The sequence below is a fragment of the Rhinolophus hipposideros genome, assembly GCF_964194185.1.
Source record: "Rhinolophus hipposideros genome assembly, chromosome: 10".
Taxonomy (NCBI): Eukaryota; Metazoa; Chordata; class Mammalia; order Chiroptera; family Rhinolophidae; genus Rhinolophus; species Rhinolophus hipposideros.
The window spans coordinates 50,552,990-50,580,026 of NC_138056.1; the positions used below are offsets into that span (position 1 = coordinate 50,552,990).

At 38.1% G+C, this 27,037-nt stretch overlaps 1 protein-coding gene across 2 annotated transcripts in view; it reads right to left on the reverse strand.

The window, feature by feature from the left end:
- Window positions 1-11,799: 11,799 nt before the first annotated feature.
- RSF1 (remodeling and spacing factor 1) overlaps window positions 11,800-27,037 on the reverse strand; it is a 112,871-nt gene continuing 97,633 nt past the window's right edge. For both annotated transcript variants that reach the window (XM_081063773.1, XM_081063772.1), the window contains exons 12-16: window positions 25,494-25,561; window positions 24,135-24,342; window positions 22,410-22,630; window positions 18,917-19,105; window positions 11,800-16,322 (exon numbers count right to left, since the gene is read on the reverse strand). In XM_081063773.1, the coding sequence (XP_080919899.1) occupies window positions 15,751-16,322; window positions 18,917-19,105; window positions 22,410-22,630; window positions 24,135-24,342; window positions 25,494-25,561 (1,258 nt within the window). In that variant the 3' untranslated portion in view covers window positions 11,800-15,750. The remainder of the gene's footprint in view (window positions 16,323-18,916; window positions 19,106-22,409; window positions 22,631-24,134; window positions 24,343-25,493; window positions 25,562-27,037) is intronic.

A 27,037-nucleotide genomic window follows, 5' to 3' on the forward strand; every position in this document is an offset into this window, starting at 1 on the left:
AGGCCGTCCGTCAGCTTGGGAGCGTGTGCTTTGGTTCTTCTTTAGGCTCTTAACAGCCAAGTGATAACCAATAAAAACTTTAAGTTATCGTAACCACTAAGGTAACCGAGCGCTACGTGCACGGCCCTCTTCTAAGCCCTTGACGCGTATTAGTCATTTCCTCTTTAGGACAACCGTTTGACAAAGTGGCTATTGTCGATCCCGTTTTACAAATGACAGGCCGGAGGCGTTAAATTCAGGAGCGAGAGCTTTCAGCCTCGAGAGCCCTCGCGGAATCGCGAGGCGTCCCTTTCGCTGCCTGGACCATCAGGACGGCCATGCCTGTGCGGCAGGCCATACCTGTGCTGCAGGCCATGCCTGTGCTGCAGGCCATGCCTGTGCTGCAGGCCATACCTGTGCTGCAGGCCATGCCTGTGCTGCAGGCCATACCTGTGCTGCAGGCCATACCTGTGAGGCAGGCCATGCCTGTGCTGCAGGCCATACCTGTGCGGCAGGCCATGCCTGTGCGGCAGGCCATACCTGTGAGGCAGGCCATGCCTGTGCTGCAGGCCATACCTGTGCTGCAGGCCATGCCTGTGCTGCAGGCCATACCTGTGCGGCAGGCCATGCCTGTGCTGCAGGCCATACCTGTGCGGCAGGCCATGCCTGTGCTGCAGGCCATACCTGTGCGGCAGGCCATGCCTGTGCTGCAGGCCATGCCTGTGCGGCAGGCCATGCCTGTGCTGCAGGCCATACCTGTGCTGCAGGCCATACCTGTGCGGCAGGCCATGCCTGTGCTGCAGGCCATACCTGTGCTGCAGGCCATGCCTGTGCTGCAGGCCATACCTGTGCGGCAGGCCATGCCTGTGCTGCAGGCCATACCTGTGCTGCAGGCCATGCCTGTGCTGCAGGCCATGCCTGTGCTGCAGGCCATACCTGTGCGGCAGGCCATGCCTGTGCTGCAGGCCATACCTGTGCGGCAGGACCGGGAGGACGGGACCTGGGGAGCAGTTTTATTTCTATCCTCTGGGTAGTTAGAGGTGCGTGAGATATTTTAATTGGCATTGGTTTGCGGGTAGTGAGAGGAGGAGGAAGGTGTTGCTATAGTACAGGTGAGAGCGTGGCAGTAAGGCTGGGAACAGGGACCAGTTCTGGAGCTATTCCAAAGGTAAAATCTTCTGAGTCCGGAGATAGATTGGGTGAAAGAAAAGATCAGGAGGGATGAACAACAGAGAGAAGTCAAGAATTATTCCTAAATTCCCAGCCGAAGTGATTGAGTGGATGCCGACTCGTTTCTCCAAGATGGAAAATTCAGGGGAAGGAGTAGGCTTTCAAAGCAGGTAACAAATCGAAGATGGGAAATGGCTAATTTGAGGTTTCCTGTGGGACATCTGTATGGGGTTGGCTATTTAGTAAAATAGCTAACGCTTTGCTCCGAAACAGAATCCCCCAAATAATACAAGGAGAAATTTGGCTAGAATCTGTATAGCGGAGGAGGACAACTGGTCACTACGACAGATTGCTCTCACCCTGCTGTGTTGTCTTCCTGATGACAATTTTGGTGTAAGGCCAAGGGCCAAGGGGATGGATTGTGCAGAAAAGAATTATAGTAGGTCTGAGAATGCTTATCCTTTGAAAGGCCTGCTGGTAAGGGTGGCCCTTCACTACTGCCTGGAAACTTTGATTTCCAGAGGTTTTCCACCACCCTAACTGGTAAGAGTGGCTCAGTGTGCCGGCGTTGTTTGGGCAAACAATGTGGTTTATGCTCAACCCCTGGGGGCCTGGAATTCTGCTCTGCGCTAAGCAAGATGGCACCTGTGTGATCAGCTCCCAGTAAAATCCTGGGCTCTGTATGACTCTCTAATGAACTTCCCAGGTAGATCACATTTCACACGTCTTGTCTCAACTCATTGCTGGGGGAATTAAGTGCATTTTGTGTCACTTCACTAGGAAAGGACCCTCGGAAGTCTGTGCCTGGTGACCTCTGGAGTTTGCCCATGTGTCATTTCCCTTTACTGATTTTGCTTTGTGTACTTTTCACTGGAAAAAAAATCATAGATGTGAGTATAACTATATGCTGACTCCTGTGATTCCTGCTAATAAATAATTGATCCTGCGTGTGGTCTGGAGGATCCCCAACACAATGACCCAGTGGGATTTATCCCAGGAATGGAAAGTGGGGTCAACATATGAAAAGCAACGTAATACACCATATTAATACAATCAAGGGAGAAACCCACACGATCATTTCAATGGATATAGAAAAAGCATTTGACAAAATCCAACTCACTTTGATAAAAATACTCATAAACTGAAAAATTAAGAGTGGAAGGGAACTTCCTCAGCCTGGTAAAGGACGTATATGAAATACTGGCAGCTAACATCATACTAATCGTAAGACTGCTTTCCTGCTAAGATCAGGAAAAAGACAAGGATGTCCATGCTTGATACTTCTATTCAACAGTGTATTGGAGATTCTAGCCCAGCAATTAGGCAAGAAAAATAAATAAAAGGCATCCAACTGTCTCTATTCACAGATGACTTCATCTTGTAGCTAAAAAATCGCAAAGAATCAACACACACAAAATTATTAAAGCTAATATATGAGTTCAGCAAGGTTGCAGGATACAGAATCAACACAGACAAAAATCAGTTGTATTTTTTTTACATGACATAATACATGTAACATAAAATTTACCATCTTAACCATTTTCAACTGTACAGTGGTACTAGATATATTCATATTGTTGTGCAACCATCATCACTATCCACCTACAGATTTCTTTTCATCTGGCAAAACTAAAATTCTATACCCATTAAACAATAACTTAGTCATCCCTCCCCCTAGCCCCCGGCAAAACCACCATTTTGTTCTCTGCTTTACGAATTTGAGTATTTTAGATACTTCATATAAGTAGAATCATACAGTATTTATCTTCTGTGACTGGCTTATTTCATGTAGCATAATTTCCTCAAGGTTCATCCGTATTGTTGCATGTGACAGGATTTCCTCCCTTTTTAAGGATGAACAACATCCACTTGTATATTACAATATATTTTGTTTATCCATTCATGCATCAATGAACACTTGGGTTGCTTCTACCTTTTGGCTGTAGTGTTGCTATGAACACAGGTGTGCAAATATCCCCTTGAGATCCTGCTTTCAATTATTTTGGGTATATACCCAGAATTGAAGTTGCTGAATCATATGGTAATTCTATTTTTAATTTTTGGAGGAACCACCACACATTTTTTTCCAAGATGGCTGCACCATTTTACATTCCTACAAACAGTGCACGAAGTTCCCAATTTTGCACATCCTTACCAACACTTGTCTTTTTTGTTGTTTTGTTTTGTTTTTAAATAGTATCCATCCTAATGGGTGTAAGGCGATATCTCATTTGATTTTGATTTTCATTTCCCTAGTGATTAGTGATATTAAGCATCATATGCTTATTGGTCATTTGTATATCTTTGGAGAAATGTCTATTGAAGTCTTCCATCCATTTTAAAGTCAGATTTTTGTTGTTGTTGACATGCAGAAGTTCTTTATGTGTTCTGGATATTAACCCCTTATTGGATATACAATTTGCAAATATTTTCTCTGATTCCATGGATTGCCTTTTCACTCTGTTGATTGTGTCTCTGATACACAGAAGTTTCTCATTTTGATATAGTCAAATGTATCCATTTTTTCTTTTGTTACTTGTGCTTTTGGTGTTATATCCAAGGAATCATTGCCAAACCCAATGGTATAAAGCTTTTCTTCTAGTTTTTATAATTTTAAATCTCCCATTTAGGTCTTTGATACACTTGAGTTAATTTTTGCATATGGTGTTAGGTAAGGGTCCATTGTCATTCTTTTGCCCATAGATATCTAGATTTCCCAGCACCATTTGTTGAAAAGACTCTTTTCCTCATTGAATGTCCTTGGCATCCTTGTCAAAAATCATTTAACCATATATGTGAGGGTTTATTTCTGGGCTCTGTATTTTATCCCATTGGACTATATGACTGTCTTTAGGCCATATGTCTTTTTATTACACTTGTTATTGTGGCTTGTTATTGTACCTATGTAATAAGTCTTGAAATCAGAAAGTGTGAGTCCTCCAACTTTGTTCTTCTTTTTCAAGTTTGTTTTAGCTATTCAGGCTCTCCTGAGATTCTATATGAATTTTAGGACCAATTTTCCTATTTCTGCTGAAAACACATTTTAGGGTATAGTTTTGACATTTTAACAATATTAAGTCTTCAGATCCATGAATATGAGGTGTTTTTCCATTTATTTCTGTTTAATTACTTTCAGCAACACTTTGTATTTTCTTTTTTTTTACCTTTGAAATATATATATATATATATATATATATATATATATATATTTACTTTTTTATTATTAGTTTCAGGTGCACAAGACAAGGTAATACTTAGACGTTCATCATTTATATCCCTCACACTGTGAACTCCCCCTCCCCCATCCCCCCTTCCATTATCCCTCCGACATCGCACCGAGCCATCACATTATATATATAAAATTACAGTTGGCATTCATTATTGTTCTGTATTTTCTGGTGTACAAGTCTTTCACCTTTTTGGTTAAGTTTATTCCTAAGTGAAAATTCAGTTGTATTTCTTTACACTAGCAGTGAACAACCTAAAAATGAAATTAAATTAAGAACAACAATTCCATTTATAACACCATCAAAATGAATCAAATGCATAGGAATATATTCAACAAAAGAAAACTACATAACATTCTTTACAAATTTAAAGAAGACCTGAAATAAAAGGAAAGACGTGTCATGTTCATTGACTGGAAGACTTACTATTGTTAAGAAGCCAGTATTTCCCCAAATGATCTGCAGATTAAATGCAATCCCTACCAAAATTCCAATTGCCTTTATTACAGAAATTGACAAACTGAATCGAAAATTCACATGAAAATTCAAGGTACCTAGTATAGTCAAAATAATTTTTTAAAAAATAGCCAAGGTGGAGGACTGACTTCCTGATTTCAAAACTTACTACAAAGCTACAGTAATCAAGACTGCGTAGTACTGGCATAAGAATAGATGTATAGATTAGTGGAATTAAATTGAGAGTCCGTAAGTAAACCCATGCATTTCTGGTCAATTGAGTTTTGATAAGGGTGCCAAGATAATTCAATGGGGGAAAAATAGTCTTTCAGTAGTTGGTGCTGGTACAACTGGATAGGCACATGCAAAATAATGAATTTGGGTCTCTACTTCACATCACATACAAAAATAACTCAGAATAGATCAAAGACCTAAATTTAAGAGCTAAGCATATAAAACTCTTAAAAGGACACATAAAACATAAATTTTTGTGATAGTGAATTAGGCAACCAATCCTTAGCTATGACATCTAAAGCATAAGCAAAGAAAAAAAACAGAAACTGAACATAATCAAAATTAAAAACCTTTGTGTGTCAAGAACACTGTCAAGAAAGTAAAAAGACAACCTGCAGAATCAGAGAAAATATTTGCAAATCATATATTTGGTATCCAAAATATATAAAGGACTTTTATAACTCAACAATAAAAAGATAGTAACCCTATTTAAAAATGGGCAAAGGATCTTCATAGCTATTTCTGAAAAGATATAGAAGTGGTCAAAAAACACATGAAAAGATGGTGAACATGATTAATTATCAGGGAAATGCAAATTAAACCCACAATAAGAAACCACTTCATAGCCACAAGGATGGCTACAATAAAAAAGACAGACAATAAATGTTATCGATGTGTAGAAATTGGAAACCTAACGCATTGATATGGGACTGTAAAAAGATGCCGTGTAAACCACTTCATAGCCACAAGGATGGCTACAATAAAAAAGACAGACAATAATAAATGTTATCGATGTGTAGAAATTGGAAACCTAACGCATTGATATGGGACTGTAAAAAGATGCCGTGTAAAACAGTTTAGCAGTTCTTTAAAACATGAAACACAGAGTTACCATATGATCTTGCAATTCCATTCCTAGGTATATACTTAAGAGAATTGAAAACATGTATACACACAAAAACTTGTACACAATGTTTATTATTCGTAATAGCCTCAGAGTGGAAACAATCTAAATATCCATTAACCGATGAATGGATAAACAAGATGTGGTCTACCTATACAAGAGAATATTATTCATCCGTAAAAAGGAATGAAGTACAGATTCAGTTAAAACATGGGCGAAATCATGAAAACATGCTAAAGAAGTCAGACACAAAAGGCCACATATGGTATGATTGATTGCATTTATATGAAATATCCAGAATAGGCAAATCCTTACAGACATAAAGTAGATTAGTGGTTGCCAGAGGCCGGGGGGAGGGCGGGAATGCTGAGTGACTGCTAATAGTATGGGGTTTGTTTTAGGGGTGCCGACAACCTTGTGAATATACTGAAGACCACTGAATTGTACACTTTAAAATGGTGAATTCTATGATATGTGAATTACATCTCAGTTTAAAAACCCAAAAATGAAGGATTTTAAATAAATTGACAAGTACTTTTGTTTTGGAAACCACTGTGTAAGCACATCCAGATTATTAAAAGTCGTTGTGTCACAAAGAGGACAATCACCCTGAAGCCTGCTTCGTAGGCTTCTCTCTCCCTCATATGCCCTTTCTAGTTGTGGGTCATTTCCTTTCATCCTTACCTCTTTGCCACTGTCCTGATTCTCCTTCCAGCAGCTTCCAGTAAAATTCCAGTTCTGCCTTTTGGATCAGTCTGAATCTGAAGCCAACTTCCTGATTTTCTAGCACTGAGCAAGCTTGCTTCTCTATGTTGTTATGAGTCCTAGTAACCATCAAAATTCGTCCTTATTTTTAAAAGACTTGAAATACAGAAAATCTACTTTTATGGTTCAAACTAGAGTCAGCACAGGTTCTTATCAGATTCTGTTATCATCACTCAAATCCTTCTGACTTTTTGGCTCCAAATGATAGAGTAAAAACTATCTGATTGCAGAAATTCATGGTGCGATTACTGGTATCCCACTAGCCAGCAATAATGGCAAAGAGAAAAGAAAACGGACATATCAACAGACCATGACACAAGTTCATGGAAAAGGGAGGAACATCTCCTCTACTGTAAGTTTCAGCTTTCTCCAACAGTTGTTCTTAGTGATGGATTTGGAGTATGCTGCTGAGACACTTGCTGGTTTCCTAGTTTCTCTTAGGAGTTTCTGACATTTCAGTGGGTTTTCAAATATATTAGTTTAACAGTTCTATAATCTATTTATTTTAAAGACTGTAAGCCAAGGAAGAAATAATTGGAGGCAAACTGAATGGCAGACAGGATGCCACTTTTGTTTTCTGTGATGAGAGCTTTCGTATAGGAAGGAGTGAGTGTAGAGGGACGGAAATCATTGAGATGTGAGGACCCAGCGGAGGGAAGAGGGAAGGGGCAAGGTCACGGACACAGGCAGAATGGAGGTGGCAAAAACAGAGGAGACACCTCCTCCTTGGAGACAGGCTGGAGAGGATGGGTGCTTGAGTGGATAAAGTGGCTCTGAAATGGGAAAGAGGAACAATAACGAAGCTGTAGGTGGCCTTTACCATGAACTAGTACGTTCTTAGTTAACTTCATTTGGGTTATGACTTTATGTGCTAAACTAATGTTGCAAATATCAAGTCACATCCCCTTAGTGCTACCTTCTCTTTGATTTTCATTTAGACTTTTAGGACCTTAAAGAGCTCATGACAAGTCATTGAAGAATCCAAATGACACAGCATGCATTTCACCCAGCATTTAATTTAGCTTCACTAGAGTATTTTCATTATTTATTATAATTCCACCTCTATTAAATGATCACAGTATAATACACCAGTTCTCAGTTGTCAAAAGAACTCTTCTAAATCCTCTGGTCTCATAATCTGAGATGTGGGCTCACAGCCATGTTGTGGACCCCCCTCTCCATCCCAGATAAGACTCTGAACTCTCTCAAGGCTGCCATAGCACTGTCACCTTTAGCTGTCTACACAGCATGTCACTTCCGTGTGACTGATTCTGTTTAAGTGAAAATTTGAAATAAATCACTGAGAAGCATGGTAGCTGGTCATTTCTTGCCAGCATAGATCAGCTTTCACTCCATTTAGTGAAATTCTGATTTAAAAAGTTCTTTACCTGAACAGTTAATATTTTTATTCAGAATTACAAAGTGATGAACTCTACCAGTTTGTTGGTAAAAAAAAAAAAGAAAAAAGAAAAAAATCTCACTGTGAATCTTACTGTGTTCCAAGAGTAAGGAAAATCTATCAAATCAACATCTGTGGGTGAGAATCATACTCAGTTAGGTAGGGCCCCTTAAAGTTATCTGGTCTACTCCCTTGTCAAATGTGTTGATCTTATTATACTGCAGCCACATGGCACTTTAGCCTAAACCCAAACATTCCCTATCAGTGAGATTTTACTCTCAGGTTATTAGAAAACTGTAAAAAAGTTTTTCTATAGAATAAACAGAAAGCTTTTGCCTACTGGCTTCTGCCCTCTGATTGAGTTCTGTTCTCCCACAGGGCCACACAGGACAAGTCCCAGGCCTCTTTATTTAATGTGTCAGTTCTCCAGAAGCTAAAGATAGAAATCAAAAACAGCTTTGTAATATCTATTATTCACCTAGTTGGCAAATAGTCTTAAAAATTATTTTGGGGAAATTGATGCACATGCAAATTTACTTTCTAGACAGTAAGAGAATAATTGATCTGTCCCTGGAAGTGATAAAAAATTTCAGCCTTCATTAACTGTTATAGAAAATTCCTAGTTTTCCATGTGCCACACAGTTTAAAATAAACTAAGTTTGCAAACACATCATGCTAAATACATTAAATTATTTAAATTTTTTATTATGACAATTGACATATATTAAGTGAAAGAAATGACAGAAGTATTATCATAAAACATTTTGAAAGAAAAAGTTACACAATTAGGCCAATAGCTATAAAATAGCCTTAGGCCTATCTTATAACACCAAGAGTTCTGATCAGACTGTAGTGAGACATTGATTGAACATTTCATTAACAAAAATATTGGCACTAGCCACAACATATTTTGGTTGTCACTTACAAGAAGTATTGTATTTAAATAACTATGCACTGCAATTCTAACACAGTAGGTGTTCATACACTGCAGGTAACCCCTGAAGCTTTAAGCCACCAGGAATTCCCATACTTACTATGCACAAAATTTACTTTGTGCATTATTGGAGTTCCATTTCCAGTTTTCAGATGTCTTCTCCTTCCACCCCCCAAACATGCAGGACCTTGCAGGAGGTGAGATCACTCCAGTTTCCCCTATTTGACTAACATTGTGTTTCTGATTACCTCAACAGTTTTATGTTAATCTAGGAGCTTCTGCTTTAGCTCTCATCTCCTAGAAAGAAAATAAAGCATTCTGAGAACCTATTACAGGAATAATTTTTTATGCATAGGAAAATAAAGCATTTCATGTAAGTATGTCTGAAAATCCAAGAAGCATTCTGATCAAACACTCCCTGAATCCCAGCTACTATTACTTTAAAATCAAAATGAAAATCTAACATACACCATTTACAAATTCCTATCTGGAATTTGTATTGCTCACCTGGAAATTCATGATTCCCAGGCTTCACCTCTGAACAGATGAGGATAGCCGAGAAACTGATATCGTACATTTGCTGACAGTAGATAAAGGTAGCTTGGGTAGAAATTATGACACATTTCGATGAATTTCTTTATAAGAATACACTTTGACTACAAAGGAGAGAAATTACAATGGTAAAATGATCAGATGGCAAAAAATACTGGCATTTAAACAAAGTACCTTAATATAACTTAGGTAAAATGTGCCATGTAAGACTGCTAGAATCGGCAGCTCTGCAAGATGTCAAAATATTTATCAAATGAGGGAAATCAGAATTTGAAGCTAATATCCCTTCCTGCCATGCTTCCAGCAGACAAATATTCCTGTGGAATTAAGTCTACTGAGTAACTCGAATCAAACAGCAATTCCAGTTCTTCCTCATCTTATATTGAAAAGAAAGCAAAACGCTGCCCTTCCCCCCTCTATCCCAGCACAGCCCTTTCAAGGTGTATACAAAACCTGGCAGGTTTGGGCAAGCTACAATTCGGATTGTAGCTTTTTCAAGAAGCTATTTTGATAAGAGAACAAAACACTAGACCAACACTGAGAATACCGTAGTCAGGCATCACAAACACCACGCACTTTAACTGCCAAACTTGAGCTATTAAAGCTGTTCTGAAGTTGACAATCCATTTACACTAATATAAACTAGATCTGTTTATGTATGTGTATACGTGTGTGTAATTTTCATGCAATGATCTTAAAAGCTTTGGAGACAAGGATTATTAGCCTAATTTCAAAGCCTGTCCATAGAGCAGTATTGATATGCACCAACTCTGCTCAAGGGCAGGAGAATGAAAAAGACCATGGCACAAATTTTTAAACAATTTTAGGTTTAATTACATAATGCACCTGTAGATGTTCTAGCATAAACACAATTGTAAAAATCTACATCCTATTTTAGGGTATTTTTCCACTTCCCATCCCTTAAAAGCTGTACAGTTATAAAAAATGTGACTCTCAAGCAAAATAAACTTTTTTTTTGCAACATACAAAATAAGTTAAACGATTCAGAAGGTCTTGAGCTATTACGTTTCCCACTGACTGTGTTCTGGCCATCCATAAGCATGACATGCAGCTCCTGGCCTGTGACCAGAACTCAATAAATACAGGTCAAACAAAACCCCAAAAACTTAAATTAGATTTCTTTAGAAACTGATGAAAGTTAAGAAAACATAGAGTTAGGGTTAACAATTCCATTCTTAACTTACATTATCCAGTGGCAAAATGAACAAGGCAGGTCATTCAGTCCTTAGTGCATTTTCTAGCTTGTACCGGTTTGGCAAAAAACACAAATGAAGTTTCTTTAAAAATGTTTTTTCTTATTCAAAATGTCTTAAGGAGCTTAATTAATAAATTTCTATGCATCTACTAATAATTTGTTATGCCCTCTCATATAACTTATGCATAGGATAGAAATCTAAAAGTTATTAAAATAAAAATAACATCTTCATTAACTGGAATCACTACAATGTGCCAGAATTGGGTTTGCAGCATTTCCCAGAGTAAAATGTATAAATATAAAATGAAAGAAAATATTGAGCTTATATGACCAAAATGAGGGAAGAAATCCACGGTGAATTCTAGCCTAATCAATTTCTGAGAGGGTTTATATGAATAAAAAAAAGTGTTAAGTGTCCATTCTGAAGTGGTTATATACCAAGTGCACCACATTTTGGCTTAACGACTGCTTCCTTGCTGGGGAATGACTCTATCTTCAATGTTACATAGTCACCTAGCAATTCTTGGCACTCAAAAAATGTTAAATGACAATGTAAGTTGGAGTGAAATATTTTGAAAACAAATTAAGTGTACACATAATAACCCAGCTTAAATACATTGGTAGCAAAAGGCCTTGTCTTTCAGGATTGGTATAAAAACAATGAAGAAAATTGGCAGGTAGCTTGCCACTTCCAAGGTAGGTTTATAGGTATACACTGGGAATGGTGGATAAAATAGGAATGGATTTTCTTCTAAGAAAGTTTAATAACAGATATTAAGCAGACTATGTAGATTACAGCAGATGTGTAGTTTTGGCAGTCTCGCTTTTTGGGAGAACCAGGAATACATTTTTAGAATGTCAAACCAAGAGGAACTTCACTATTTTTCTCTAGGCTTTCTGTAATTAAATGTTCATAATTTCTTATATGTTACAATTATTTGCCTTATTTCTTTTTGTCAATTAACAATCTCAAATGATTCAATTTTCCTTCTAACATCTAAAGTATGTATGTACACATATACATACATACATATACGTACATATATATTTTCATTCCACTAAAAAAAAACTCTATAGCTGTGAGGCAACACCATGAATCATGACCCTGTTCCATTGTGTTGGCAAAGGTCAGAGTTCACAATATTTTCCTGTAGATTCATTAGGTTCCTTTTAGCTGGACGGTAGTACAAACTAGCAAATGGTTAACCTCTCTCAGCCCCACAAACAAGCTAAAAAGGCATTCCTTGTCACAAAGGAAAGGCCATCAGTCCCACTTAAAAATAGCTAACATTTTTCCACCACGTTACCTCTAAATAACAAGTTAACATCTACATTTTCCTTAATATACGTACTTTGCTCAAATGCGTATTATGGAATGGGTTCTATCAACTGAAAAATGAAAACTGGAGTTTGTAACATCCTTAAAATTAGATTGCTTAAAAATCTTTTTTTCAACAACTTCTTTAGCATTCAAAGTCCTTGGTTCTTTGGCAGATCACATTAAAAAATATATTATCGGTAGACATGAATTTATTCTAAATGAAACTCCTTTTTATTCTCTGCATGTGCAACCTCGACCAACTGGAAAAAGATGTATCAAGGAAACCCAACTTCAATATATCAGGTATCTTCTTTAAAATATCTCTCCCATCATTCCCTAGTGCCAACAATGGAAAAATGTCTGACACTGAACACTGTTTCATCAGCACAAGTCTACAAAACTGAAATGTGTATTTTCAATCTGAGTTTTTTTTCACATAATTTAATTCAAAGCTTCTGCTTTGTGAAAATTTGGCTCTTTTTCAAACCTTTATAGCAATTGCAAACATATTCTGGGTACTAAACTACATCTCTTCTTAATATATTTGCTTCAGACTGTGGAGTTTTATATTGGGAGTCCAACTTGTATTTCAAAAAAGGGGGTTTAAAGTATTAAAGGGCTCTATTATATAGCAGCTATAGTGACCCTAACCCATGGTTAGTACTCTAATAACCAGGATTCCAGATGTTCTAAACGCTAGATGAAGTGCTGCTGTCCTATGCTCTGTCCAATTCCTAACAACTGAATTATGTCTTTGGATACAGAATGTTTACTTTTCCATATTTTTTTTCTCTTCTTCATAGAATACTCATAGTTAACATTTCAGTGAACAGACTCTTTCAGGGACTAAATCTAAACACCAAGTAGCAGAATTGTTTTTGAACCGTTCAACATTTAATTAACCATAATGAATCTGCATAATAACAACTTATAAGTACCAGCTGCTTGGATTACACTCTTTATGGGTGAAACATAGTTAACTGGTTTAATCAGAATGTAAGGTTAGAAGGAATACACTCACTATCAAGTTCACAAACATCTAATTGAAGTTTGGTAAGTAACAGGCAGCCAAAGGGTTTCATAACCCATGTCAGTGGGACATTTGGTACATGGAATATGGTAAAAATTACATTTTGCTCTCGGTAGCAGAAGGGTAAAAAGAACTCATTTCACCTTGGGCATCCTGTAAAAGAAATAATCTACCCATTTAATACTTTTTATCACCTGCTTGACTGCCGAGTAGAACTAATAGGTGGAAGCAGGAGCTGGTGTGTCCAGAGGTAGACAGGACAGGGTACACGGGAGTTTCTACACAGTAGCGGCTGTTACCAGCTGCAGGACTAAAATGGTCGAGGGAGGATCGGCCACTTGCACTCGAACCACTTACCTTGCACTAGTAGGAATCCTTCCATTGCCTGCCTGTTTCAGTCGACACGGCTGACATTCTTAACTGACTTGCAAATAAAGGCAACAAAACCTAGCTGGCGCGGAGCTCGTAAGTGAATGCGGCTCCTGCCACAGCCCTGCTCTGCTGTCCGGGAATGCGAGCCCTTCCCTTCCTTCCAGGGGCACATTGTCTCAAAATAAAAATCACGACTTGCTTGGAACCACATGCTATTGCTGGATCCTATTTTTAGGCTGCTTTCATTATTTTATTTTTTATACAGATACATATACATGGCTAGAATTAAAGCAAAAATATTAATGGGCAGGTACTACAGAACTAAAGTGAAACAAAAGAACCAACAACTGAAAAAACAACAGCTATGAACTTTCAAGGCAAAAAAGATAAGATTTAAGGGCAACACCTGTGGAGGAAGGAAAAGAAGGAGGAGAAAGTTTCTAGAGAGGTATTTATAATGCGAGTCTAATGCCAGCTTTTTAATAATAAAAAAGAGAAGTGCTTTACTATACACTGACTGACTAGCACATATAATTTGGGAAGAAAAATTAATGAAGTTCCTTGGGCCAGCAGCAGATATGGTGCGTCCGTTGCCGGCAACAGACACAACACTGGAACAGAAAAACCCAAACCCCAGGGCGAAAGTATCCACAGAAGTAATGGCTGAAGGTTTCAGAATTTGACAGGCAAGGTTTAATCACAAGTGCTACACTTTGTACAACGTTATTTATGGCTCTGCCTGAAATTTTACAGCTGTAACAGAATCTAAGTTAAGACAAAGTTCGTATTTTTAGTGTCAATTACATGTTAGATATTCAGTTAGTTACAAACCCCTTTTTCTTGAAACAAAGGGCTTATCTTTTTTAAAAGTGTCGAGATGTTTGAAGTGGATATCATGCCTATTAAGTACATTGGCGGTTCTCAATCAACTCTATGTTGGTCATGTGACTATTAATGAATTTTAATAGAAGTCTAATGGCCAAAGGCCGAAACTACATTCAAACCCTGCTAATATATCCAAGCAGATAGGAAATTCCAACACACACACACATACACACACACATATACACACACATACATGCTAAAACTCAAACTAAAAACCTCCCAAAGGAACTGCTTTGTTTGTAGACTTCAATTTGAAGTAGATACTAAGGGCAAGAATAGACCAGTTAAAATTCACCTGAAAATCCTTTCCCCTTCTTCAAATGTGCTAAAATACCGCTGTCAGTTTAGCATCTCTTCATGTTATATTCTGTAGAGATGTTATTTGTTTCAAAATGGTATTTTATACAGTTAAATACCAAGTGGCCAGAAGACAAGAGTTACACTGTCTGCGAAGTCTATAGTCCACCTGGGCCTTAAGAAAGCCCATACTCATTTCACTACTACTCGCCATGATAGTATGAGAGGCCACCTCATCACCACTGCATAAAGCTGTTCTAGAAAATTTGTTGCTAGCACAATCTGGTTGTCAAAGCTTCATTATACATTTTACTGTACAAATGCTTTTCAGATGATTTTTTTAAAACAAGAAACTCCACTATCACAGAAACTTAGGTTAGAGTTTTTATACGATGGTACTTTCTCGGTCTCTTCTTTATTAAGTGTGGTTATCTCCAATAGTAAACAAGTTGATATCATGAATGCTGTTACTAAATGACTTATGTATGGTGTTATCTACAATTCTCAAACTGCAACAATACAGACTTGGACTTTTAAACCGTCTGTTAATCATCATCTATGCCATGAATGTTTAAATATAATATATATTTAATATGAAAAAGCTAAAGCACAAGTGCTTTCTCCCACCCCTATTTCTGTTTTGGGCCCTCACAGATTCGGAATGCATTCTTATCCACCCTTTTTCACAAAGTCAGGAGAGCTCAGGAAATATAAAGTCAAAAATATACAAATCTTTGTTGTTATTATAGTAAGATTTTTTTTCCATGAATGAAATTACCAAGGACCATGAACTTGGAAAAAGAAAATCAAAAGGAATTTACAGCAATTATTTATCTTCAAAGTTCAAAACTGGTCACTTCACAGAAAGACTTCAGGGTAGTTGAAATTTTTCTTCTAAAAAGTCATTCTGTAGTGGAGTTTTCTAGGAAAAATAAAACAGCTTTTAATAACTGGCCCGCTGGTGTGAGAGCTACCGTGGAATAAATTAGCACAAAATGGAAAAAAAGTCTTATAACTGTTCACTGTTACAGACATAATCAACAAGGTCAGTCACTCTCAAAAGCTCATCTTCCTCCTCTTCTGGTGCCCCTGCCTCCTGCCCGCCACTTGTCCCATTGGGGGCCAGGCTTGCACTGGCTGCACTGTTGTCCTTGGGGGTCTGAGGCTTCTCAGTTGGCTTGCCAATCAAGTTCTCAATGGCTTTGCCAGGACTCTGTCCATTGGTGGAAGGTAAGTCCACTAAGCTATAGTCCAACGGGCTCCCCACCTTGCCTACATTGTCAAAGTCCTCTTCCTCATCACTGTCTATCCGATAGGGTTTCTTGGAGCTCTCTTGCTCTGAGGGCAGGACCCTGGGCTGGCTGTCATGGGCAGGCTGATCTGCGTCTCCATGAACAATGTCACAACTCTCCTCCTCGTCTGTCTCGATCCGGTGTAGCCGTTTCCGGGATGGTTTGCCTTCCTCTTCCTCCTCCTCATCTGCTTCTGAATACTCATCTGTGCTTCGACCCCGCTTTCGAACTGACCGCTTTGATTCTTTAGCTAGCTCATCATCTTCAGAGTTCTTGGACATATAGCTCTCTAGAATAAACAGCACATTTAAGCCATTGGCACAGTGAACCATAAACAAATTTAAGTAATTCTCCTTTTCCTTCCCATATTCACAGCACGTCCTGTTTTCAGGCTTGCTTGTACATAAATACTCTCCTTCAATAATTGGCCTGATTTCTGTCTCCTCTCAGCCCCGTAACAAATGCCCATTATGATTCATGGTGTACCTATGACTTTAGGAAAGAGCAGAATCAGACGTCTTGGAGAAATCTTGCCCAGCTCTGGGTATCTGAAACACTGTGCTCTCACTCCAGGGTATGAAATGTCTTTGGTAGTCCTCAAATCTCTTCTCTTCTTTGTCTATACTTAACAACTAGGGGATCTCACCTAGTCTCACAGCTTGGCATAACTTCTTTGTGCTGATGACTTACACATTTGTTTTAGGCAATCCCTAACTTCCAGATTCATTTATCAAAATGCCTATTCAACATCTATACTTGGATTTCTAAACAGACATCTTCATGAGCGAGCTCCTAAACTTCCGTCTCAAACCTCTGCCATTCTTAATTACTTATCACCATCTTAATTACTGGCAACTCTATTCTTCCAATTGCTCACTCATCCCTCACTCCTTTCTTTCTTCCATCTAACCTAACAAACAGCAAATGCTTTGGGTCGACTTTCAAAATATATCCACAATTTGACCTTGTCCCATCCCTTTCGCGCTACTGCCCTAGTTTTTACCTATCATCATCTCTCACCAGGCCGATTCCAATGACCTCCCTGTTGGTCTCTGAGGTTCTGCTCTTGTCCCCTTCAATTTATGTGTAACACAGCTCCCACAGCAAATGAAAACTGAGTCAGATCCTACCAGTCCTTTGCTCAAAACCCTCCAGTTACTTCTTATCTCACACAGGATAAAATCCAGTCTATACAATGGCCCACTGCACTATCCAATATGATAGCCAACAATCTGGCTATTTTTAATTTAAATTAATTAAAATTAGATAAAAATTCAGTCCTGCAGTCACACTAGTCACATTTCAAGTGCTCAACAGTCACATGAGACTAGCGGCTATTTTGCACAGCAGCTACAGAACATTTTCATTAATGCAGAAAGTTCACCTGGAGAGCACTGCGCCTCAGCAGTGCTTTTGTCAAGGGCAGTCCCTTTTTGTCAAGGGCAGTCCCGACAGTCTATCACAACTACTCAGCTTTGTGGGAAGGCAGCACAGTCTTTTATGTAAAAAATGGGCGTGGCTGTTCCCATAGAACTTGATTTACAGCATTTTTATTTATACAAACAGGCAGGCTGTCATTTGCTGACTGCTGCTCTACATGGTCTGGCATCATCTCAGACTATTCCTCCTGCAACCACCCTGGCCTGCCTTCTGTTCCCTGAACATGCCAGGCACAAACTTGCCTCAAGACCTGCGCATTTGTTGTTCCATCTGCCTGTATCACTCTTCTTCTAGGTAAGTGAATGACACATACCCAACATTTCTTTTTGGTCTTTACTCAAACGTTGTATTTTTAGCGGGGGCATTGCTGTAGTACCCTATCTGAAATTCCAACTATTCTCCCAACCCTCCTTTCTCCTTTATTTTTCTCCACAGCATTTATCTCCACCTAACATATCACATATTCTGCTTATTTATCGTCTTTCTCCCCACGACTAAAATAAGTTACATGTTTTTAGCTCTTTTGTTCACTGTTCTATTCCCAGTACCTAGAATAGTGAGTAGTTCAATAAGTATTTGTTTTTAATAGTTGAATTAATGAATTTATGTCAATCTTTAATGACACATGAAGATAACACACACTCAACCAGATGTTCACCTCCCTTCTTTAGCCTCCCACATCCAGACATGTTTTCCCTTTCTCTCCTGGCATGGGCACAAACTTAATTGGCAAGGATCTATGAAAGCAAATAATTTTCAAACACAGATCAAAAATAATAAAGAACTAAATATATAAAAAATAAATGAAAGAAGGTGAGAGTTACAATCATTTAAAATGAACTTGGGAAGAACTCTGGAATAACTACAAAGACTACAAAGATATTATACATTCATACTTTAGAGTTTTTCTTGAACTTCTGGTATGGGGCACAGCTACAGCTATTCACAAGTAACAGTTACCCACTGACGCTCACTGTCAAGGTGGAGAGAGATAGTCGGTATTAGGTTGGTGCAAAAGTAATTGTGGTTTAAAAAGTTAAAAATAACTGCAAAAACCTCAATTACTTTTGCACCAACCTAATACTTTGTTTTGGAACCATTCAGCTATTTAGGACATCAAATTAAAGGAGGTTATTTCAAAATAAGGGCCATAAATAATATGGGAGCTAGAAGAAATCTTGCTTAGAGCACAATTTTCTGAGGCTCTTCTAGTTTCAATGAAGAATTTAATTATTACAATGGAGACCTTAAAAATGTGTATCTTATCAACTGTCTTTTATTTAAACAATAGTGACCAGGAATAAAATATGGGTGTTGTCTCAAAGATATTCCTGGTTATATTAAATTTCTTAGAAATGGTATAGAATCATAATCCTGAGGTCACTTTGTAGCTTCTATTTCTGCCTTGTCCAAACTTCTGTAAACGAGAGATCTATTCATTACCTTCACTCTCTGAGCTGGAAAGCCTGCGCTTGTGAACTCGTCTGATTTCTTTACCACGTCGTAAACTCTTCTGGGAACCATCACTTTCTGAATCTTCTTTGTAGTTAATTTGTCTTTTCTGGTTCCTCCTTGACCGCCTCCGCCGAGTTTCTACATAATCATCACTAAAATCATCACTAAAATCACTTTCTGTAAAAATTAAAAATTGGAAAAAAAAGGGAAGAGGAAAAAGAAGTCATGTACAAAATATAATTCCATTAAATAGAAATGTAGTTAGTGTAGGCTATCCAGATGTAAGGCTACCAAGCAGAGTTCAGTCATAACAATTTTTAAACAAGTAATAACTTTTAAGTCCTGTATTTTCTTTTCTTTTTAATCTACAGAGCTCTATGCCAAACCTCACAAATATATCTTATTAGCAGTCAATCCTCAAGATGAGAAGATGTTTTATATAATCCTTGTCTCATTCAGCCTAGAGCTACGCAGTCGGCTGCATGGTTGCTGCAATTGCTCTTCCTGGTGGATAGTTGCTATTCTGCCTCACGATGATCTATCTGTTGTTCCTGTCTAAGTAGCTGTATGGCTACATACATAATGTGCCAGAGGTTCAGCTCTCTAACCACAGAAAACTGATGAGCCTGTTTCAAAGCAGTACAGAATTAAAGTTCTATTTTTAGCTTTTTTTCACATGGAACTAAAATATGCTAAGTATAGCACACAGGGCTACTTAAACTCTCAAAGCGTTGTTCTTGTCATCTCTGATCAATAAATCAGAGTTAGACAATGGAACTGTGTCACAGCAGTTTTTCAGGAGTGCTAACAAATTCCACTGACTTATCATATCCAGCCTTGTTCTCTAAATGGAAGTCAAACACTTCAAAATGGCTAGCCGATAGACTGGAGTGGTTCGCACTGGCCTAATCCGGGACAAATTGAACCTAGATATAGTCTAATTAGTGATGGTCATGTTATATTCACTGACTAAAGTAAGAATCCATAAGTATACACTGATATAAAGAAATATATAGGGGAAAAGGGAAAACTCTTCCTTACAGAATACCAAGTAATAAATATAACAAGGATGATAGAGTTGGAAAATCATCAATGAATGTTAAAAATGGGTGAAACATCTGATAAAGAACAGGATATTTACAGTCTCAAAATACCTTCCTACAAATTACTTATTACAAAGAGAAAAATAATAAAGAGACCAGGAGGACATACATTAGTTCTGTGATATTCCTGCCAAAATGTATATAACCTGAATGTAATTACAAGGAAAAAATACCTAAATTAATGGACATTTTACAAAATAACTAGTGTGTATTCTTCAAAAGCATCAAAGCCAATCAAGACAAACCTTGAAGAACATTCCAGATTAAAGGAGACTAAAGAGACACGAGTTAATGCAGTGTGTATTCCTAGACTGGATCCTGGATTAGAGAAAAAAATGATATAAAGAAAAACGTTGCAAGGCGGCCGGTTAGCTCAGTTCGTTAGAGTGTGACACTCTTAACAACAAGGTTGCCAGTTTGTTTCCTGCATGGGCCACTGTGAGCTGCACCCTCCACAACTAGATTGAAACAACTACTTGACTTGGAGCTGTTGGGTCCTGGAAAAACACACTTAAAATAAATTTCAAAAGTTAAAAAAAAAGAAAGAATATTGGGACACCTGATGAAATTGGAATGTATGTGGCATGATCGAAAAATACAGTGGGGGCAGCCCGGTGGCTCAGGTGGTTGGAGCACCGTGTATCTAACGCCGATGTAGCCGGTTTGATTCCCACATGGACCAGTGAGCTGCGCCCTCCACAGATAAGATTGTGAGCAACAGCTCTCCCTGGAGCTGGGCTGCCATGAGCAACTGGAAGTTGGTGTGAGCTGCTGTGTGCTGCCATGAGTGGCCGGTGGCCAGTGTGAATGGCCAGCAGACAGCATGAGTGGCCAGTCGTGAGCTGCTGTGGGCTACGGTATGCCACCATGGGTGGCCAGCAGCCATCGTGAGCGGCCGGCAGCCGGAAAAAGCTGCCGTGAGTGGCCGACTGATGACTGGCGACCGACTGCCTCTGCCGGGGGTGGGTGCGGGGATTGCAGGGGGTAGCACAAGGCTCATAATACCAGCATGGGCCAGGGAGCTGTGTCCTATGCAACTAGACTGAGAAACAGTGGCTTGAACCAGAGTGTGTGTGGGGGAGGTGGAAGAAAAGGGGGAAAAATATAGTAAATGTTTAATTAAAAATAAATTTATTCCAGTAAAAAACACATTGCCATTAATCGCTCTCAAAATACTCCCCCTCGCTTCGAACACACTTATGCCATTGTTCTTGCCACTTTCTGAAGCAGTTCTGGAAGTCCTCTTTTGTGAGTGTCTTTAGTTGCACTGTAGTGACTGCATCGATGGCCTGATTCAACTCACAACATTTACCTTTCATGGCCATTTTGACTTTGGGGAAGAACCAGAAGTCGCACGGTCCCAGATCCAGTGAATAAGGTGGATGAGGATACACCGTAATGTTTTTATTTGACAGGAATTACCGTACCAGAAGCGATGTGTAACACGGAGTATTGCCATGATGTAGGATGAAATAAAGACACTCACAAAAGAGGACTTCCGGAACTGCTTCAGAAAGTGACAAGAAGGATGGGGTAAGTGTGTTCAAAGAGGGGGAGTATTTTGAGGGGGATTAATGGCAATGTGTCTTTTACTGTCATAATTTTGTTTTTAATTTAAACATTCATCGTATCTTTTGATCACACCTATATACTATTGATTAGAAAATTGTATTATATCAGTATTAAAATTTCTGATTTTGGTAATTGTACTGTGGTTATGTAACACAAAGTCCTTGTTCTTAGGAAATAATCACTGATAAAGGGGTATGATGTCTCCACTTACCAAAACTCCACAAGCCTGGCCAGAGTCAGGAATATGAATCTCTTACCTGTGGCACTTCCTCAGTAAGACGACAACTACCTAATCTGCCAATTCCATAAAGCATTAGTATCTGTTCTTTTTAGCTGCTGTGCCTCCCTTTACTCAGTTCATGGGGATAAGCATAAGCCATAATAACATCAGCCACTGCTAATTTATAAAAATTAATGAATCGCTGATCGTAATCTAAACTTTAGAGATAATTGGTGATCCTTCTCTATTAACTAGACATCTGAGAAAAATGTCGTCAGCTTATTGACAATGATTCCCAAGGAACACTATGAAGATACAGTCTAGGCATGGAAACATTTGGCACTGGAAAGGATTCACCACAATCCTAAATGAATTTAGTATGAAGTTAAGACATCCATCTGAATGTATTTTCTTAGATGTGCTTTATGTAAAAAATTTAGTTACTAGTGAGTCATAATAACAGAACTCAAAGTTTTATCAGATAGCTTATATTACAAATGAATGAAATTTTATTTTAAGAACTCTTAGCTCCAGAAGTCACAAGAATTTATTTAGTTGGTGTCATGTATATACAAATTATTTTTACCAGAGTCTCTGCTATTCTCTTCAGACTCTTCTTCTTCATCATCATCGGAGTATTTTTTCTTTGGGGTTTTTCTCCGCAAACGCCTGCTTTGCCTCATTGGCCGGGAGGGATGTCGCCTCAGTCTTCGGCTACAGAAATCAGTGTCGCTGTCATCATTAGATGGTGGGTCTTCTTCACTTTCATCTGGGTTTTCATCAGACACAACAAACTCATCTTGAGATCTGTCCAAGAGAAACCAGATGAATTATGACGGTACACTTAAAACCATGAACCTATTTTTGAGAGCTCTGAGTTCAAATTCTAACAAGTCCAGTGAATCATTAAATAATGTTTAATGTAGTATCTGAATAATTGTATCAATTTCCCTGTTTATAAAATGAAGAAATGTTTTGCCACCTATTCTTTTCTTAGGAGGAGTTATGAATTGATGCTGATATTTGTACATAAATTGCTCTGGCCGCTTGAGATGTACCCCACGTACCTTAAATTCAACATATCCAAAAGCGAACACATTACTTCCTAACCTACTCCTCTCTTCTGTTCCCTAGCCCGGTGTTTGGTACTCTCACTCATCCATTACCTCAAACCAGAAAGCTGATATTTATCCTGATTTCTCCTTTTTCATTTCTCACAATCGATTACTAGTTCCTCGTGAGTCTACCTCTTAAAACACCTCAAACTTGATCCATCTTCTCTGTTCAGTCTCTCGTCTCCCACCCAAACTACTACAGCAGTTCCTCACGTAGTCTCTCTAATCTCTAGACTCATTTCCTCTTAATATATCCTCCAAATGAATGCCAGGATGAATTTTCTGAAATGTAAACCTCACATTAGTCTGGTGTTTAAAACCCTTCAGTGGGTTTTCATCACCTTCAGGCTAGAGTCCAAATTCCTATGCATGACAAAACACTCCATCATCTGGTTCCTTTTTATCTCTTGGCCACATCTCCAGCAGAGTGCTCTCTACTTCCTCCCCGTATTTTTGCTATCTGACACACCAGGAGTTTCCTAAATATTCTGGCATTTTATACCTAGGACATGTGACTTCTGTGCTTAGAATAATACCTTCTGTCTTCATCCTGCTTCTAATCCCAAACTTATTGATTTGCCCAATTATTTTTCAAATTTCATCAAGCTTTATTTTCACTCAGACTTTCCTTGAACTGCCTGGATTGATCTGACTCCTCTGTATCCTAACCTATACTTTACCTATATTTTAGTAGCAATCATCTAAAATGACTTTTTTGTGGTTTATATGCTTGTTTCTTCCACTAATAATCGGAGAGGAGAAACTCTGCATCATTTTAATACTTACTCTACAGGGAAGCCTTTCCTGATATTCTATACTGGATTACGTACCCGAACCCAAACTTCTAAGGGTCACCAGAGAATAGTGTCTAATTGCTTGTACGTGTCTACTTCTCATATTTGACTGCGAGCCTCTCATGGACATGGTGGCAGAAGGTGGCACAGAAGTACACGACGAATGATCAATGACAGTAAATTAAATTTAAATACAATTTTGAATATTAAACAACCATAAATCTACTTTGTTTTAATCTAAAAAGAACCAAGATCAGCATTCTTGAAACTGTTTTAAATACCCTGAAAATAAACCGATTGTCCATATGCAACAAAGAAAAGCCCATCCCAGCATGGTCAGCTGCTCTACTGACCCCATGGAAGCTTTTATCTAGAGATTGGGATCTACTGGCAGACACGCACCCATCACTGATCTTGAATTCATCCTCACTTTCTTCTTCATCCAGGTTGCTGTCACTGTCCAGATCATTGAGTCGCCGGCGTTTCTTCCGGCGAGCAGCAGCTGCCCTCTGGGGTCGTTTATTTTCTTTTCTTTCTTCATCCAAAATAGTAGAGATGTCTTTCCCACGGTGCCCTGTGATGGTGGAGATGTCTTTTCCTCGGCCAACTCCTGAATTTAGGGGCAGGGAATGAGAGGGAGAGAGACAACTGTATGTTTAATAAGAGCTTCTCTTTAATATCTAGAGACAGTCCTGATTTGTGCTTAGCAACTATACACTTGATATATTTTCTTCCTATAAATATGCAGTTTTCTCACAACTTCAGTTGACAAGAGCTCTTATTAAAAGACTTTTTGCATTCATTTATCCTACAAAATAGTTCATGTAGGCAACGATTTTTTAAAAATTTTGATATTAATTCATATACCATGTACCATAAAATTCACCCTTTTAAAGTGTACAATTCAGAGATTTTTGGTATAGTCACAAGGCTGTGTAATCATCATCACTAATTGCATTTATATTACCCCAAAAAGAAACCTCATAACTACTAGCAGTCCCTCAAGAATCTCTTATAGAAAGTTGGCTTTTGAACATGGCTTTAGAGAGAGGCCAATCCATTCTTTTTAAAACTGTATTTGCAGAACAGAAGAAGTGAGAATTCAACAGTAAAGATGTAAATAAAGCATACGTCTCTGGAAAAGCTACTAACTTCTTCAGTTTCACTACAAATAGCCTACTTATTATTAATCCTTTCCAGAGTTTTCCTAATAACTAAATGGAAACCACAGTGCTCCACAGTGGAGCACTGGCAACTACAGTGGAGCAACTACAGAGCTCTTAAATTACCCTCAAATTCATCTATTTTAATGTCACCTACTGAAGACTACGAAATTAATAAACTGATTTTTAAAAGGTTAATTTAAAGAAATCGTTTAGCGTCTGATTATCGATAATTTTTTTTTTGATAATTTTTGATACTCTGTAGCCGTAGTGAACTAAAAATAGAAAGAACAGGAAAGTTTCACTGTGTTTTCCATTTGGACAAGTAAGTAAATTTTTTAGTCTATGAAGGAACATTTACATTTTATATGAGATCATAAAACAAAACTACCTTTAAAATAGTAAGAAAAAAAATAATTAGTAAGATCCAAGTCTATAGATCGATACTGTCCACAGATTACTTTGAATCTCAGACAGTTAACATCAGTAGTGAATGTGATACAAATGGGAGAAACAAAAATTCCACTGTCCTGATCAAGGCTTTTCGGTTAATTTATTGGCTGAGTTATATGAAGACGAGAGAATGATAAACACATACCTCCTCCATCAGCCTCTTTGATATCATCTTCTATAGCTTCATCGATTGCTTCATCAAACTCATCAAATCTAAAATATATACAACAATCCCATTACAGCCTGTCTGGGCATATTTAGGAGATTTGCCTCTGATGTGAAAAAGGCCTGAATGTGAAAGTGCTTTCTGCCACGTCGAGAATGTGTGACTTGGACTACATCCTCTCGCTCCTGTTAGCTTCAATTTCTTTTGCAAAATAAGGTTTTGTAAAGCAGTATCTAATACATAAAATGTTGTTTTTCATTTTCAAACATCATCTATACCAGATGCCAGCAAATAGTTTTGTAAAAAGCCAGACAGTAAATATTCCAGGCAATGCGGACCACACAGTCTGTTCTAACTATTCAGTCTGCCACTGCAGTGACAAAGCGGCCATAGGCAACGTAAGTGAATGAAGGTGGCTGTCTTCCAAAATAACTTCATTTATGGACACTATGATTTGAATTTCATATAATTTCCATAGACTTTTCTTCTTTTGGTTCTTTTTCAGCCGTTTATAAATGTAAAAACCACTCCCAGGTCACAGGCTATACAACGGAAGTGAGCTGGCTTTGGCGCACAGGCCATAGTTTGCCAACCCCTAATTACACAAATCGCATGGCAAAGTAAGTTGAACAAAATCAGTGTTCCAGAAATAATACTAAGTGTGAGGACAACATTATTATTGTTATTGAAGATTATATTATTATTATCGGTACTAAAATTCATGTTCAGATGGTCAGAATGTTAAAACTAGGTAAATATACTTTATTTCACAAGGCTATTTGCCCAACTTAAAGGAAAGGACCAAGAGGAGATGATTCCTAAGATTTCGTCACATACAAAAAGCCCCTTTCACTTTAGAGCTGAGGTAACCAAAAGAATAAAGTGACTTGCCTAAAACTATGCTAAATATGGTAATTACTAACTACATGTGGCTCATTATATTTAATTAATTAAAATGAAAAAAAATCTGTTCCTCACTAGCCTATTTTAAGTAATCAACAGCCACATGCATATGACTACTTGCTACCATATTAGATAGCAAAAAAATAGAACATTTCCATAACCATACTAAATTCTACTAGACAGTTTTAAAGTCACACAGTGGATTAACAACCGAGTTAAGACTAATAGCCAAATATTTTGTCTTTTGAGTTGAGAAACTCATTACATGTATGGGTTTCCTCTCTAGGAAAATATATATACCAACACAAACATAAAATTTTATATAGAATTTCAAAGGATTCACAAGTTCCATCACAACACAACTTTTCTTGGCTGTGCATCATAATTTGGTTCAGTTTATTTCCAGTTTTTTCACAATTATAAACAATGCTATGAAAAATATCCTTGTAGCTGTAGCTTAGCTTTTCCTTAAGATGAATTCCAAGAAAATAAAAATCTATGCGTCCATTCATCAGTCTAGAATAACAGATAAAGCCAGATGCAAAGTTAACAGAAAACAATATTTCTCCCAAGGACATGTTGTAGCTTTAACGTGGTGTAACCACCTTTAATCTTTGCTT